General features: G+C 58.9%; 1 protein-coding gene across 8 annotated transcripts in view; it reads right to left on the bottom strand.

Annotated features, from left to right (window-relative positions):
- The window catches only part of ITPR1 (inositol 1,4,5-trisphosphate receptor type 1), a 189,111-nt gene that overhangs the window by 69,219 nt on the left and 103,253 nt on the right, over window positions 1–16,639 (bottom strand). For all 8 annotated transcript variants that reach the window (XM_080674783.1, XM_080674784.1, XM_080674777.1 and 5 more), the window contains 14 exons: window positions 16,269–16,456; window positions 15,676–15,814; window positions 14,983–15,037; window positions 13,692–13,857; window positions 13,257–13,427; window positions 12,799–12,864; window positions 12,015–12,152; window positions 11,083–11,208; window positions 7,845–8,045; window positions 6,864–7,115; window positions 5,571–5,696; window positions 4,814–4,942; window positions 2,966–3,086; window positions 1,851–2,035 (listed from right to left, as the gene is read on the bottom strand). In XM_080674783.1, coding sequence (XP_080530909.1) covers window positions 1,851–2,035; window positions 2,966–3,086; window positions 4,814–4,942; window positions 5,571–5,696; window positions 6,864–7,115; window positions 7,845–8,045; window positions 11,083–11,208; window positions 12,015–12,152; window positions 12,799–12,864; window positions 13,257–13,427; window positions 13,692–13,857; window positions 14,983–15,037; window positions 15,676–15,814; window positions 16,269–16,456 — 2,063 coding nt within the window. The remainder of the gene's footprint in view (window positions 1–1,850; window positions 2,036–2,965; window positions 3,087–4,813; window positions 4,943–5,570; window positions 5,697–6,863; window positions 7,116–7,844; window positions 8,046–11,082; window positions 11,209–12,014; window positions 12,153–12,798; window positions 12,865–13,256; window positions 13,428–13,691; window positions 13,858–14,982; window positions 15,038–15,675; window positions 15,815–16,268; window positions 16,457–16,639) is intronic.

The following is a 16,639-nucleotide window of genomic DNA, read 5'->3' as shown; positions in this document are numbered from 1 at the left end:
AGGGCCGGAACAAAAGCATGGATGGAGTGTTTGTGTGAACTAATATAAATTCAAAGTAAAGGAGCAGAGGGGAGAGCAAGAGAACCCTCCGCTCTTTTGGCTCCGCGGGCCGGATAGAACAGCCGAACGGGCCGGATCCGGCCCGCGGGCCGTAGTTTGCCCACGGCTGCTGTATTGGCACCGAGTCCTGTCCAGTTACTTTCAACGAGCATGAATTATTCACGGACTAAAAAAAGTCATACAGAAATGAGAACACAAAGGAATGAACATGCGGTATCATGCTAAATACATGTACCCTGAGAGCATGACGGTCTTCAAATGCAAAAGACACACAGCTGCAGGCGAGGAAAACAGAGGTTGAAAGAACAGCGAAACCAACAGGACAAACACCGTCAAAAGGCAAGTGGCAGGAAACGCGTGAGAAATGATCTCCCAGAGACGCTGCCGTGGGCCCGAGGGCTCGTGGACGAGACCCTCGCTAGAGACGTCCTGGCTCAGGTGGGCCGGGCAGAACACGGCATGCTGGGTAATACAGGAGGAGCCAGGGAACCAAGGAGACACGCGTGGGAAAGGCCACTGACATTGCCTTCGCCCCAGCTGGGGCCCAGATTTCATGGGCCGTGGTCAAGGAGAAGTCGATGGGTCCTTTGCCCAGAAACTAACCCTAAAATACGTGGCTATAACGTTATCTTACGTTTAACAACATTTATAATCACTCGGTCGTATTTAGAATGCATGAACGAGTCAAACTAATTCTTGCGGGGGGTGGGGGTGGGGGGGAGCCAGGAATTTCCCCAATGAGATTGCAACATCCCTGAATTCCTACTGATTTTCCCCTGCACAGTCAGGAAAAGAGGGTCATTGTTGCACAATTCTGTGAGGGTTTCATCCGTTTCCCACAGGGTCCTCTTGGAAAGCACCTGACTCCTCTCCTTTGAACGCTGCTGGTGCTAACCCACAAACCTCTACTCGCCTACAGCACCGACGGGCTTGGCTAGCGCTTCCACGCCGTGCGCGTGACGCCCGGCCCCTGTGCAAGGTCTGGACCTGACACTGTATCGTCCAACGGATGACATCGGACAATCAGAGAGACCGACAGACAGAGACGGTGAAGCGATGGCAGGGAAAGGGCCAGGGTTATGTGAGGGGTGTCTGCATGGGGCTGGGGTTAATCACACAAGCATTGAGCCTGCGAGTGACTGAACTACCTTCCCGACCACCTCGCTGTCCCGGGCGGTCTCCTAACGCCAGGGACTCAGACGAGAACTCAGTAGACGCCAAGGACCTGTAAGGCCCTGGCCACGTCTTTCTAACGAGCAACACCTGCCCTTCTGAGCTTTCTCTTCCTCTCCGAGAGCATGCTTGCTATTCCTTCCTCAGAGGCGCACGGTCCCCAGGCTTCGGAAAGAAACCTGCAAACCGCCGAAACCGGTTTGGCTCAGTGGATAGAGCGTCAGCCTGTGGACTGTAAGGTCCCAGGTTCGATTCCGGTCAAGGGCATGTACCTTGGTTGCGGGCACATCCCCAGTGGGAGGTGTGCAGGAGGCAGCTGATCGATGTTTCTCTCTCATCGATGTTTCTAACTCTCTATCCCTCTCCCTTCCTCTCTGTAAAAAATCAATAAAATATATTTAAAAAAAAAAAAAAAAGAAACCTGCAAACCTACGGGTTACCTTTCAAGACCACGGGCTGTCGGGAGCTCTCCCCTCGCCCGCAGCTCCGCCCTCCTGGTCGCCCAGCTGTCCCGGGCCTCTGACTGCGCCTTTCTCTAGCTGGGGAAGCGCGGCTGGGTGCGGGGAAGCGCGGCTGGGTGCGGGGCAGCGCGGCTGGGTGCTTCCCGCCCACGTTACCTGCAGCCTCTCGATGATGTTCCGGTAGTCCCTGGAGGCGGCCAGCACCGAGTCCCTGCGCGCCGCGTTGCGGGCGGACAGCCGCCAGTTCAGGGCCGTCTTCTGCACGATGTTGTGGGACTTGAGGAAGAGGTTGTTCACCTGGCTGTCCAGGTCCACGGGGATGGCGATGGCCCGGCTCTTGGCTGCGGAGAAGGCGACGCCTGAGCTCGCAGCCTCCGCGGGAGACGCCCCGAGACGGATGGGCCGCCCTCGCCCCCCCCACAGGTGCTCCGTGTGCACACGCGCCAGCTCGCGGACACCCAGTGTGAACGGGAGCTCAGCGGGCTGCCACCCTGGGAGGAGGCTGGGGGAACAGCTCTGAGGGTGTTAAAGTCTCTGAGGGGAGGGTGGATGGGAAGAGATCAAGCAAAGGCCTTTCAGGGGTCCTCAAACTACGGCCCGCGGGCCACATGCGGCCCGCCGAGGACATGTATCCGGCCCGCCGGGTGCCGCTGCCTGTCCTGCTTAGCAGCCGACGCGTCCCGGGACCGCAGTGCGCATAGGAATTTGTTCATAGTTTTTTTTTTTAAACTATAGTCCGGCCCTCCAACGGTCTGAGGGACAGTGAACTGGCCCCCTGTTTAAAAAGTTTGAGGACCCCTGGCTTAGATGCATGACCCATGGACACACAACAGTGTGGTCAAGGCCTGGGGCGGGCTAGAAGGGGTCAGTGGGGAAAGAGGGGACGCCTGTAATCCTTTCAACAAGGAAGGTGTTTTTTAAAAAATGCTCTGAGGCCACACGGCTCGGCAAGTCCAAGTGCAATGGGTTTCGGCCCCACATGGCTTCTATGTTGTGAGAATTATCAGGCAGGACACTTGTTTGGCCAACGGATTGTCTTCCCGCTCACCCCCAGGAGGCGAAAGGGACAGGGCACCCTTCTCCCGAAAGGGTGCTCCTAGCCCGTGTTTCTGGGGGGGGGGAGGCCGCTTCTGGCTCTGGGAGCTGCGGCCGGACGGGACGGCGGACGAGGAACGGGGCCTCGCTCCAGGCCGGGCTCCGCACGGAGCCACCGAAGAGGCAGGCAGCGGGGGCTCCCGTCACGGTCAGACGTGGGCCCGGCCGCGTCTTACCCACGTCGGAGAGCACACGGATGCAGCCCTCCACCGAGGCCTTCTGGCCGGGCGCCAGCCAGTTGCAGTGGTAGACACGGAACACGCCCTGCAGCAGCTGCACGAAGACCGGCTGGCGGGTCTGGAAGGGGAGAGGCGTGGGGGGCTTGTTTGCGGATGAGAAACGGACCTGGCCGTGCACCTGGGCTCCGCAGCCCGCCCGCCCGCCGGGGGCGAGGGGTGCCGGTGGGACCCGGACTCCAGCGTCGCCCGGCGGAGCGTTTCCGGGCAGGGCACGGACTCGATGCTGCCCAGCCACGCCTGACCACGAAGGAGGGCCGGACCCGGAGCCTGGAAATAGGCGTTTCTGTCCCGGGACCAACCGCTGTGTGCCGGGAGGCCAGCACTTGCCTCTCTGGGCCTCGGCTCTGCCGCGGGAGCAAAGCAGTAGACCGACCCCAAGCTCTCTCCGGACATTAGATCCGAAGTAGCAGCTACACTTGTAGCAGCAGAAACAAGCTGAAAAGTGGGTCTCGCCTAGAATGCTCCCCACTTCCTTCTTTTCTTTCTTTCTTTTATTTTTTTAAAAATATATTTCTTTATTGATTTCAGAGAGAAAGAGAGAAGGAGAGAGAGAGATAGAAACATCAGTGATGAGAGAGAATCATTGATTGGCTGCCTCCTACATGCCCCCCACTGGGGATTGAGCCCGCAACCCAGGCATGTGCCCTTGGCTGGAATCGAACCTGGGACCCTTCGGTCCGCAGACGGACGCTCTATCCACTGAGCCAAGCCGGCTAGGGCTTTTCTTTCTTTTTTAAAATAGTCCACTGGCTTTTAGAGAGCGAGGAAGGGAGAGGAGAGAAGCATCGATGTGAGAGGGAAACGCGGATCAGCTATTTCTCTTCCGGCCCCTGGAGACTGAGGCTCCGCCTTCACGCCACAGGCTGTGCGGCGGCCCGCGGGAACCCCGCCACAGCGATCGAGGGAGACACCGTCAGGAAAACAAGAGTGATTCCTCCAGGTACACGCATCAAGGACACGTCTCCCGGCTGCACGGACTCGAGGCTCTGAAACGGCCGGGGCCGCCCCCTGTACCCCAGCGCCACGGGGATCACGGAACGGTGCCCTGGAGCCGTGCAGCGCAGGGGCCCTGCTGCCACCGCCGAGCGCCGCCCCCCCCCCCGACCCCCCAAGCCTGCGCCACCTCCCAGAGCTCCAGCCTCACCCAGCAGCTAAAACGGAGGCTCCCGGACTTTTAAAAGTGCTGGTAACAGGCTCGCACCTAACTGCGCCTCTAAGGTTGGAGGAGGCACAGACGAGGGCAGAGGGAAAAGCGGGCCTTTTAAGGAGAAGACAACCACCAACGTCCCCCTCTGGTATGGAGAACGCTCTCAGGCACTTCGTGACCCCGGGCTCCTGCACCAGCTGCTCTGCCAGGGAAAGGCGGCGGCATATCCACGGTGCAGAGCCACCCCCGCCTCCCGCAGCGCCAACCTCAGCATCCCCTGCTCAGGCCCATTAATGGCCCCCCCCACCTGCAGCCCTCCCTCCTACCTGCAGCCCCTCCCCCTACCTGCAGCCCCTCCCCCCCACCTGCAGCCCCTCTCCCCTTCCTGAAGCCCCGCCCCCTCCCTGAAGCCACTCCCTCACCTGTAGCCCCTCCCCCCTACCTGCAGCCCTTCCTTCCTACCTACAGCCCCTCCCACCCACCTGCAGCCCCTCCCCCTTCCTGCAGCCCCTCCCCCTTCCTGCAGCCCCTCCCCTTTCCTGCAGCCCCTCCCCCCACCTGCAGCCCCTCCCACCCACCTGCAGCCCCTCCCCCCACCTGGAGCCCCTCCTCCCCTTGCTGCAGCCCCTCCCCCCTACCTGCAGCGTGGTGCTCTGGTCGGAGAAGGGGGAGCTGAAGAACGTGGTCACGATGCTCATGACGATCTCGGTCACGTACTTCTCCAGGATGGAGTCCGCGTGCCGCCGGTCACTCGTGTTGTTGCAGGCCTGCGGGACGGCCACACGCCTTAGACACAAGCCCACGCAGGCATGCACACAGCCCCGGGCCACTTCTCCCCACCCCCTCCACGCAGGGAAGGCCTGCAGGTCAGGATCTCTCCCTGAAGGGAGGGCAGTGATAGGAAACTTCCGAGCCCTGACCCTGATTTAAAGGGACACAGGAGGCCTGACTTCCAGTCTGGCTCCCGACTGCCAGGACCAGGAATCCGAGATGACATACACACAGGCCTGTGACATCAAGGCTCCAGCTCGGGGAGGGGGCCCCCGAGGAGAGACGTGTTGTCAAGGGCAAGGAAACCTATAATCCAATGTACTATGTCCCTGGGGGTCACTCGCACATCACCCCACCCAGGATGGAAGGAGACCCAGAAATGACCTGCTGTCCCTGAAGCTTGGCCAATAAAATCTACTCTCGCCTCAGAGTGAAAGGGGGAGACGAGACGAATGAAAGCCGAACAGCCACATCTGCCTCCTGAATTAGCGGGTGGACATCAGGAGACCGTTTTCCTTATGTCTACACAGGCATGCCTGGACAGGGACAGGGACGGACACACACACACACACACACACACACACGTGCACGTCAGCTCGGCCTCCTCCGCGCCAGGAAGCTCACCCTGCAGATGTCCACGAGGAAGTTCTCAAACAGCTTCCACATGTGGTTGCTGGTATAGATCTCCTTCATCTCCACCTCAGTGTCCACGTAGCAGTGGTTCAGGAAGTTGATGTAGGCGATCTTGACCTGGGCGGACACAGGCTTCGTGAACGGCCAGCTCAGTGCCCAGGGACTCAGCGCCCGGGGACTCAGTGCCCGAGACTCGATCACCACCCCATCTTAATAGTGAGAACGACCTGGACACATTCCATTTCCCCGCTGGATGTCATACCCTTGATTTTTTTATATTGAAAATTCACATTTATGAAATTTAAAAACACAGAGATTTTGGAAGAGAATAATGTTGTGAATCCTCACCTGAGTATATTTTACCATTGATTTTTAGAGAGACTGGAAGGGGGAAAGGGAGAGAGAGGGGGAGAAGGGAAGAGAGAGAGAGAGAGAGAGAGAGAGAGAAACATCGATGGGAGAAATTCACATGGATTGGTTGCTTCCCACTCAAAACCCAACTGGGGCTGGGAATCAAACCTGAGATCCTTCCGGCCAGCGCTCTAACTGCTGAGCATCACTGGCCAGGGCTATCTACACTAATAAAAGAGAAAGATGCAAATTGACCATACCTTCGCAATGCCCACCAGCCAATCAGAAGTGAGTATGCAAATTAACCCAACAAAGATGGCAGGTTAATTTGCATACACAGACACCAAGCGGCCCAGGGCGGGTGGAATGCTTGGTCGTCGCCATGGCGACGATGCAGGCATTCCGCACTGCCCCCGCAGCTCCAGGCTCTGGGCAGCGTGGGAAGGTGGAAAGGCGGCTCCGGCTGGAGCGAAGGCGGTGCCGGTAGCCAGGGGAAGGAAGGCCCATTCTTGCACGAATCTTCGTGCATCGGGCCTCTAGTTCCTAAATATTTTATAATCTGTTGCTTCTTGTTTTTGTAACATAACCGTTCCTTTCACAGGATAAACATACAGGGTCGGGCTTACGTCTATAGGAACCGAACCTTAACCCACTCCGAACGCATTTCTGAGACTTTCGTGTGGATCCAACCTCTCCACTCACACGCTGCATGACTGGCCCTCAAAGTGGAAGCACCACGGCGTCTCCGCGTCTCAAGGACACAGAAGGAAAACAAACCTCTCCCACGTTCCTTGTTCCTTTTGCCCAAAATCAACACTTGAGCAAATGCCGTTTCAGCCCACAGAAACCTCACAGTGAATGAGACCGCGAGGCCCCTCCGGACCAGGCCCTGGCGCCGCGTGGAGAGACCAGGGGGCCACGCAGGCCGCTCACCTCGGGGATGCAGTCCTCGTGGGTCACCACGCGCACGATGTCGTCCAGCGGCAGCAGAGAGTTGCACTTGATCTCGGTGTAGACGTTCTTGCCCTCGGTGCACACGGCCAGCAGCTCCACCAGGTGGATGTGGTACATGAGCGGGCTGTTCTCGTCCATGCGGTCCCGCTCCGACCGCATCATCTGGATCAGCGTCTGGAAGGAGGCCCGGTCGTTGTAGAACACGAGCACGTCCTCGCCGGAGTTCACCAGCTGCAGGGACACAGCGCGTTCACGTCACGGGCGCAGGGGCCGGCGGCGTGAAAAATACAACTCTTCTCGCCCGGCCGTGTGGCTCAGTGGGTGAGCATCGACCTATGAACCAGGAGGTCACGGTTCAATTCCCGGTCAGGACCCATGTCCAAGTTGTGGGCTCCATCCCCATGTGGGGTGGGCAGGAGGCGGCCGATTGAAGATTCTCTCTCACATCGAAGTTTCTTTTTCTCTCTCTCCCTCTCTTTCTCTCTCTTCCTTTCTCTTTTTAAAAATATATTTTTATTGATTTCAGAGAGGAAGGAAGAGGGAGAGAGAGATAGAAACATCCATGATGAGAGAGAATCATGGATCGGCTGCCTCCTGCACACCCCCCACAAGGGATCAAGCCCACAACCCAGGCATGTGCCCTTGACCGAATCAAACCTGGGACCTTTCAGTTCGCAGGCCGACGCTCTCTCCACTGAGCCAAACCGGCTAGGGCTCTTCCTTCCTCTCTTAAAAAATCTGTTAAAAAATCAGATTGGACTCTTGCCCTATCTGTGCAGTTTAAGTTCACAATGTGAGAACACACACACACACACACGTACGCACACGCATGCACATGCACACGAGCAATTACTTTTGCCCCTTCACATGGCTCCAGGAGAGGGTCCAGTTCCAAGTACAAGATTAACTAACTTAAACGTTCTGGGGAGCCCCAGGGGAGGCACAGGAAGCGGCGGTCACCTCGGCCATGACCATGTCCTGGCACTTCTTGATGAACTTCCCTTCGGCCTTGACGATGGTCTGCAGGAACTTGATGTACTGCACGTTGCGGCCGTGCGTCTCGATGCAGTGCACGAAGTGCTGGACCACCCTCTCGTTGATCTCGCTGCAGAGCTGGAAGTTGTTCATGAAGATGTGCTGCATGGTCACCGCCTCCAGGATCTGGCAGGGGAGGGCACGGGGAGGGGCATCAGTGGCGGGGCAGAGTGCACGCGAGAACAAGCCGAGTCCGCCCACACACACAGACCGTCTGCCCCTCGAAGGCCTCTTTCCAGTCTCGCTCCTGCACTGCCTTCCTTCTTCCTAAACCAGGGGTGGGCAAACTTTTTGACTCAAGGGCCACAATGGGTTCTTAAATTGGACCGGAGGGCCAGAACCAAAGCATGGATGGAGTTTGTGTGAACTAATATAAATTCAAAGTAAAGGAGCGGAGGGGAGAGCAAGAGAACCCTCGCTCTTTCGGCTCCGCGGGCCGGATAGAACAGCCGAACGGGCCGGATCCGGCCCGCGGGCCGTAGTTTGCCCACGGCTGTCCTAAACCTTTCAGCCCTAATGAGCACGCCGCGAGCTAGACAAGTCAGGCGTGCTTGGCTGCAGGGGTCACCAAGGGACACCAGCGCCCCGACCAGAAATGGAATAGCCCCTAAAGGATGCCCTGCCCCCCAATTTCACCATGATTTTAATTTCTACAACCATAGCTTCATTTAGCCTGTTTTAAAAAAACATATATTTTTATTGATTTCAGAGAGGAAGGGAGAGGGAGAGAGAGAAACATCAATGATGAGAATCATTGATCGGTTGCCTCCTGCATGCCCCACACTGGGGATGGAGCCTGCAACCAGGCATGTGCCCTGACTGGGAATCAACCGTGACCTCCTGGTTCATAGGTCAATGCTCAACCATTGAGCCCCGCCGGCCGGGCCGTTTGGCCTGTTCTTGACCCTCATGCATTCTTTTGCCATGATCCTCTGGCTTCTTTTGTTCCAAATTACATTGGTGATGTTGTCATCCATGCTGGTGCAGGTGCCAGTAGTCTGTCCCCCGTCACGGCTACGGCCACTTCATTGTCTGAATCACCACAACGTAGTTATTTATTCCATTGCTGGTGGGCACGTGGGGAAGTGACCGGTTTTACTGATGAGTCATGACACTCTCCTTACTACACGTATGAACAGGGTTGCTCTGAACACTCTCACACGTCTTCCGGGAAACTTAATGTGTGCATTTCTGTTGGGTTTAGGCCCACGAGTGGAACTGCTGGGGTGCAGGGTTTCAATATGTTTGGCTTTAGGAGACCCGTCCAAAGAGCTTCCGAAAGCTGTCAGCAATTCACATGCTCTGTCACGGCTGTTCCAGACCCCTTTTAACACCTGGCATTGTTCGTCTCTCTCACTTCAGTCCTATCTTACTTCACGTGCATTTCTCTGAAGACCCACCACGTGGGAGCACCCAGTCATATTCCCCGGCCACGTGGATGACCCCCGCCATGAGGGTCTCGTTTTAACGGGGTTTGCTCATTTTAAAAAGGGGGTTGTCCGTTTTTTTTTCCTCATTGACTTTTCTGAGTTTGTTGTATATTCTGGACATGAATTCTTTCCTGGATGTACACATTGCAATGTCTCCTCTGACTCCGGGCTTGCCTCTGGGTGCTCCTGGTGGTGTCACTTAATAAACATTCTTAAAGAGGTCCATTTACCAACAACTTCTTTTACGATTAGAGCTTTCAGCAGACTGCGTAAGAAACTTCACATTCCGCCGGTCATGAAGATGCTTTCATGGCGTCTTCTAGCTTTCTTCTCTTTTTACCCAGAGTTACCGAGTTACTGAGCGTTGTTTGGGGTGAGGTATAGGGGCTCTCAACTTCTTACCTTTTGCCTTTTCTTTTTCTGAACATGACAAAGAGGGAATGTGGCCCTTCAATCCAGTAATCCTTTCCCTGCAAAGCTCTAGCTGCGCTAATAAGTGATTGTGTGCCTATGCGTGCATACGCGTGCGTGTGTGTGAATGTGTGTGCGCACATACAAGGATGTCCTTTGGAATGCTGCTTGCAAAACTAACAGCTGGGCATGGCCTAACTGTCCGTCACCGTGAGAACGGCGTTAAGAAAGCTCGCAGCCACTCAATGGGACGCCACCAAACTGAATGAGGAAAACATACGTACCCCTGACCTGCAAACACAGCCATGATGTCTTACGTGAAAGCAACATGCAAAACAATGTGGAGAGTGTGCCTGTTTTTCTTTAAAAACTGCAGAATATGTATTTGATATGTTTTAAAAACACATGCTTAACAAGCTACACTGTTACGTAGCTATGCTGCAGGTGAATTATTCTGCAACTGGATGACCACAGAGAACTGGCACCTGCCTCAGGAGGGGGGCTGGAGGGAGTCCGCACCTCTTTGTGGCTGAAGTGAGATGTGACGAGGGGTATTATTAAAAACTAGGGGACCATTTATCAACTGGTGGGGTTCCTCAGCCTGGCCTGCGCCCTCTCGCAATCCGGGACCCCCCGGGGGATGTCAGACTGCCGGTTTTGGCCCGATTCCTGCAGGCCAGGCCAAGGGACCCCACCGGTGCCGGGCCTCTAGTATGCGTATAAGATCTTTGGTTAATCTCTTCCCGCCCTCCCCGCTCCCCTCTGAGGTTCATCAGTCTGTTCCATGTTTCCGTGCCTGTGCGTTGAGTGTCTGCCCCCTGGTGGTTAGTGCATGTTATAGCTAACAGTCGAATGGTCCAATGGTTGCTTAGGCTTTTATATATATAGAAGATATCTGGCCTGGCCAATGTGGCTCAGTGGTTGAGTGTCGACCTATGAACCAGGAGGTCATGGTTTCATTCCTGGTCAGGGCACATGCCCGGGTTGCAGGCTTGATCCCCAGGAGCGGGCGTGCAGGAGTCAGCCGATCAATGATTCTCTTTCATCATTGATGTTTCTATCTCTCTCTCCCTCTCCCTTCCTCTCTGAAATCAATAAAAATATATTAAAAGATATATATGAACACATCTCACCTTGGCCCCCCCATCCTCCTCCTCCTTCCCCTTCCCTCTCCGCACAAAGATGGAGAGATTTATGTCCCCGTGAGAGCAGATCACAGTGTTTCGCGGAAATGGGTGCTGCATTGGTGCTCCGAGTCTCAGCGGCCACACAACCTAGCACAGCCGCCCCAGCCCGCCTCCCGCCGCAGCCGCCCTGCCTACCCCCGGGTTGAGGAACAGGTTTATGTGCTTGTGCAGCAGGGCCTGGTTCTGCTGGTTGCCCGCACAGAAGTTCTGCAGGAACTCGTGCGCCAGCCGCATGATCTCCTGCATCTTGGTGTCCTCGGCCTGTATGGGGGGGGGCGGGCAGGGGCAGGTGAAAATGGGCTGAGCTCAGGCTGCGCAGTGGACGAGGGAGGTCTTGGGCACGGACAGCCCTCATCACAGCCCTCATCTCAGGCCAGGAGGCCAGGGCCCAGGCCACGCCCGCCACCGACTCCCCCGGGGCTCTGGAGGCAGCGCTAGGGCCACTCTGTGAGACCCCGGCTACTGCCCTGCGTGCCCCGGAGAGTGGCCAGCCCGGCCCACATGCTCCCACTAGCCTCGGGCAGAAGCAAAGATTTCAGTGGGGAAAAGCCAGCCCAGGGAGGCCACGGGGAGAAGGCCTCCAGGTTCGTTTGCAGCCGGGCTGGACCCCGTGAGGACGGGGTCAGGGGAGACCCTGTGAGGTCGGGGGTGTGTCGGGGGGACGCTGTGAGGACGGGGTGGGGGGGATGCTGTGAGGATGGCTGTGAGGACAGGGGGGTGGGGGGAGACCCTGTGAGGATGGGGGGGGACCCTGTGAGGACGGGGGTGTGTGGGGGAGACCCTGTGAGGATGGGGGGGGACCCTGTGAGGACGGGGGTGTGTGGGGGGACGCTGTGAGGACGGGGTCAGGGGAGACCCTGTGAGGTCGGGGGTGTGTCGGGGGGACGCTGTGAGGACGGGGTGGGGGGGACGCTGTGAGGATGGCTGTGAGGATAGGGGGGTGGGGGGAGACCCTGTGAGGATGGGGGGGACCCTGTGAGGACGGGGGTGTGTGGGGGGGACGCTGTGAGGACGGGGTGCGGGGGGACCCTGTGAGGACGGGGGGCGGGGGGCTCAGACCGGCTGACCTTCTCGTAGGGGATCTGCAGCAGCTCCAGCACCACGGCGTGTGCGCTCATGTTCCTGAGCAGCCGCTGCTGCTGCTTCCGGCTCTTGCGCACGGACGCGCCCTCCTGCACGCACAGCCTGCTGAGCCGGATCAGGATCTGGGGAGACAGGGCGGTGGCGTCTCAGTTCCGAAGGCCTGTGTGCGGCGCGGTGGCCACGTGGCGGACACGGTGCCGCTCACCTGTGATTTGCTGAGACAAAGACCTTAAAAGCATCCTCACCCTTCACCCCTGACCCCCCAAAGAGCTGACTATGTGAGTGACACGGACAGCCTTTCACCACGTCCGTCTATCATCGCTTCGTCACGTTGTACGCGTTAAAGATTTTACAAGTTGGTCATTTTTACCTCGACGAAGCTCGAGATAATTTTTTAAAAAGAAACGAACCTCAGAAAACTAGACTGCAGGGGGTGGAGGGGAGGGGGAGGGGGCAGGGAAGCCAAAGGGATCCCAATACATTAAAACCCTAACCCGGGGGACCGCCTCCACCAGGTGGTACCCCTGTGGGTGGCATCAAACTGAATCTACGTCCAGAATCACCGGGGACGGTGGATTCGACAGTAAGTGGGGCGGCTTCAGAGGGCTCTCTCTTTTGTTATACATACGTGTGTATGTGTTTAAAAAATACATATTTTTGTTGATTTTAGAGCGGCAGGGAGAGCGAGCGAGCGAGAGAAACATCAACGATGAGAGAGAATCGCGGATGGGCGCCTCCGGCTCGCCCCGCACCGGGGCCCGCACTCACCTCCTTGACCACCCTGTAGTTGTAGCTGCTCGTGCTCTCGTGCTTCGGGGCCTTGCTGTTCCCCTCCTAGGGCCAGAGGGAGCGTGAGCGCTTCCAGCAACCGTGGGGCCTGCGTGCGCGTTCGCAGGGCCAGCACCCCCTCCAGGGCTGCGGTGTCTGCCCGCTGCGCTGGGCTCCTGCCCGGCGTCCACCGGCCGCCCGCACTCCCTTCTGACTGTCGTCGCTTGGCTGACGTGGGAGGTGGCGGGCCACACGGCGGGGAGAGTGGCCCTGGCCCGAGGTTGGAATGGGAAACCTGGGCTCCGGCGCTCGGTCCGAGGAGACCGGCAGCCAGGGGCCCGCCTGTCTGCGCCCGTGTCCGAGGACAGCCCGCAACTGTGTTTGCACCTGAGCCGGAGTGGGGGAACCTGCTTCGGGGCCCGTCCACTCCGTCGGGGGCGCGGCGGGGCCTCACCCACCTCTGCCTTCTTGTGCTCGTTCTCCCCAGACGCGCCGTCCATGGCCTCGTCGGGGCCCTGCCCCTTGTACACCCAGAGCTCGGACTTCTCCACGATGGACCGCAGCTGGTCCAGGTCCTGCTTGATCTGCTTGTAGTTGTCCACGTCCTGGCTGGTGACCAGCAGCTGAACCTGGACGGATGCAACCCGTTAGTGGCAACAGCAGATCACACGCATGCACATGCACACACGTGCATGCACGCACACATATGCAGATGCACACACGCACATGCATAAACACAGGTGCACACACTCATGGCCGCACCATAATTCACACATGCACACAAACGCATGTGCTCACAATAAAACACACATGTGCACACATGCATATATCATACTTCATGTATGCACATACATGCATGTGCATAGACACACACGTGCTAGGTGCCTGACTACCTGCTTGAAGGCCTGCAGCACCTCCTGCCGCTGGCTGAAGTGCCGGAAGAGCAGCTGCAGGGCCCCCGACACCAGGGGCGGGTAGTCGTGCATCGTCAGGTGCAGCAGGACCCGGAGGAAGGTCCTGCCACCGTGGTCGTCCAGGTCCAGCGGGGTGTTCTCCTCGCTGCAGGGCACGTGGGAGGGAAGCGGCAGCTGAGCCACAGAGGCCCTGGCTCCCCTGCACCACGGGCCCTGACACCCCCCCTGGCTCCCCCTTCACCACAGGCCCAGACACCCCGCCCCCCTGACACCCCGCCCCCCTGACCCCCCCAAAGGACCCAGACACCCCACCCCCCGCCCCCCTCCCACCACAGACCCAGGCACCCTGCTCCCTGCGCCCCCACCGCAGGACCAGACACCCTGCCCCCCTGCCCTCCCCGCGGGCCCAGACACTCCACACCTCTGCCCCCCCACCACAGGCCCAGACACCCCACCCCCCGGCCCCCCCCGCCGCCACTGCAGGCCCAGACACCCCACACCTCTGCCCCCCCACCGCGGGCCTAGACACCCCACACCTCTGCCCCCCCACTGTGGGCCTAGACACCCCACCACTTGGGTTTCCAGCACCTGTTCTACCCCACGTGACCTGACTTTTAATTAGCTCCTCGGACACAATAACTGTTTCATCTTCAGCTACGTTGTGAGCGTGAGGACAGCGCGGAAATGGACGGTGTTGCCAACTCGCCTGGGTTGGCACCTTTTTCTTTCAACTCTGTGTCCCACCATTTAAATAAATCCCTCGTGTGTGTTTGGGGTCACCTCCTTAAACTTTCATTTGTAGGCAGAACACACACACGCAACCCACGCCAGCTGAGATCGTTCGGACCTGAGCACTGAGGATTCCAAAGAGCCCGGCTGGCGTGGCTCAGAGGCCGAGCTGCAACCCAGGAACCAGGAGGTCACCGGTTCGATTCCCGCTCAGGGCACACGCCAGGTTGCGGGCTCGATCCCCAGTACGGGGCGTGCAGGAGGCAGCCGATCCATGATTCTCTCTCATCCTGGATGTTCCTCTCTCTCCCTCTCTCTCTGAAAATCATCCTTTAAAAAAGTGACAATCTTTAAAAACATAGAAGCACAGAGAGCAGCAAAACCACCTCAACCAGAGGCCGAGCTCTCCTAGCACACGGGGAGGAAGGGCCGTGAGAGCCGGGGAGAGGACTCCGGCTGCCCCTGCCTTCCCCCTCCCCCCCCTTCCCCCCCACCCCCCGGCTCAGGACCACCTCCAACGCAGGGACTGGGAAGTACTCGCCTTCCTCCGAAGATGCCCTCCGCTTGCTCCTCAATGTGTTCGAAGTCCAGAGCGCCTGCAACACCAGGGCACGCACCTCAGGCTCAGCCGGCCTGAGCACGGGCTGCGGCCCACCTCGCCGAGCCTTGCCCCTCCCGGCCCACGGTCAACCTGGCGTCTTCTAGAGCTTTCCACCGGAGGCTGAGCCAGCTCGGCCCGGGCACACAGTGCAGGACCACCCCCCCCCCCCCCGCCCTGATGACTTGGCCGGTTTTCTAGGCACTGCGGGAGCCCCTCCCCGTGACCCCTCAGGGTCGCCCTCCTGCTGAGGGGCTCAGGCCTGGACAGGGTTCTTTCTGCCACCACCTCGGCCTGACCCCTCACCACCATTTCCCGGGCAGGAAGAACGTCCGCTGGCGGGAAAGCTGCTGGTGGGCATAGGTTTTCTTGGGGAGTTTCTGGTTTGGTTTTTACTTGACGTTTCATGTAACCACACACTGGAACCCTCGGCCGTCTCGGACCAGACCCCCAGGATGGAAGGCAGTGAGCCCCATCCCAGGAGGCTCTGGGCTCCTTCAAACATCCCCCGCCCCAAAGCACCTAGGATCTCGTCCAAAATACAAGGATCCCCCTAACCTGCTCGCCTCCCCCTCTTTCTAAGACGCCCTGAATGGATCGGAGCTCCCGGCCCGGCGCCGACCCGGACGCACTCACCGGGCACGCTGCCGGGCGCCTCCTGGCTGTTGCTGCCCGAGGACGCCTCCGACGTCTGGGAGTTGCTCTCGTCGAACTCGCGCTTAAATATGCACAGGAGGCAGGAGATCCTGTAGTCCAGCCTCACGTTCAAGATAAACTACAGGTTCAGGCGGAAACAGAACAGATCGGTCACAGGCCGCTGGGCGCGCGGGGCCTGCGGGCCGCGGCACCAGTCACCGGGAGCACCGAGCGAGCCCAGCGTCGGGCGTGGACTGCAGGTCACCGCAGCCTCAGGCTGGTGTGGGCAGCCCCTCAGCTTTAGTGCCGATTGCAGCATCCGGCAGCTAACCTAGCAACCGGCCTGTAAGCCCCTCTCCCCGCCTCCACCAGCATCACCTGTGTCAGCAGGCACCGAATGCAACCCTGGAGGGAAACGGGCACGTGGGGGGGAGGGGGAGGATGACCGGAGAGGGATGAAGGGCTGGCCCCTAAGTGCCACCTGAGGCTGAGCCGGGCATTTACCGCCATCCCCTTCCCCGAAGGCAGCCGCCCCCCTTGGGGGCCGCCACCCACCCACACACGCATCGTCTGCACCTCGGGCGGAGGGCTACCTGCAGGATCTCGATGATCTTCAGCTTGGTGTCCATGACCATGATGTCCTCCTTCTCCGGCTCCGCCTGCTTCACGTTGCCTTCGGGGGCGGTGGCCATGGGGGTCACGGGCAAGAAGCCCCCTCCCCGCAGCACCACCTGGGTCATCAGCTCCCCGACCCCGTGGATGGACCGCATCACGTTGCTGCCTGGAGGGGCCGGACAGACCTGGGTCGTGACCCCGTCCTGGGTCTTCAGCTCCCCGGCCATGGGGATGGACCCAATCATGTGACTGCCCAGAGGGGCCGGACAGACCTGGGTCATGACCCCGTCCTGGGTCCTCAGCTCCCCGGCCCCGGGGATGGACCGCATCATGTGACTGCCCAGAGGGG

Source organism: Plecotus auritus (assembly GCF_963455305.1).
Source record: "Plecotus auritus genome assembly, chromosome: 6".
Classification (NCBI taxonomy): Eukaryota; Metazoa; Chordata; class Mammalia; order Chiroptera; family Vespertilionidae; genus Plecotus; species Plecotus auritus.
Note: the sequence above shows the minus strand (reverse complement) of the source record. Positions and strands in the feature narration are given on the sequence as shown.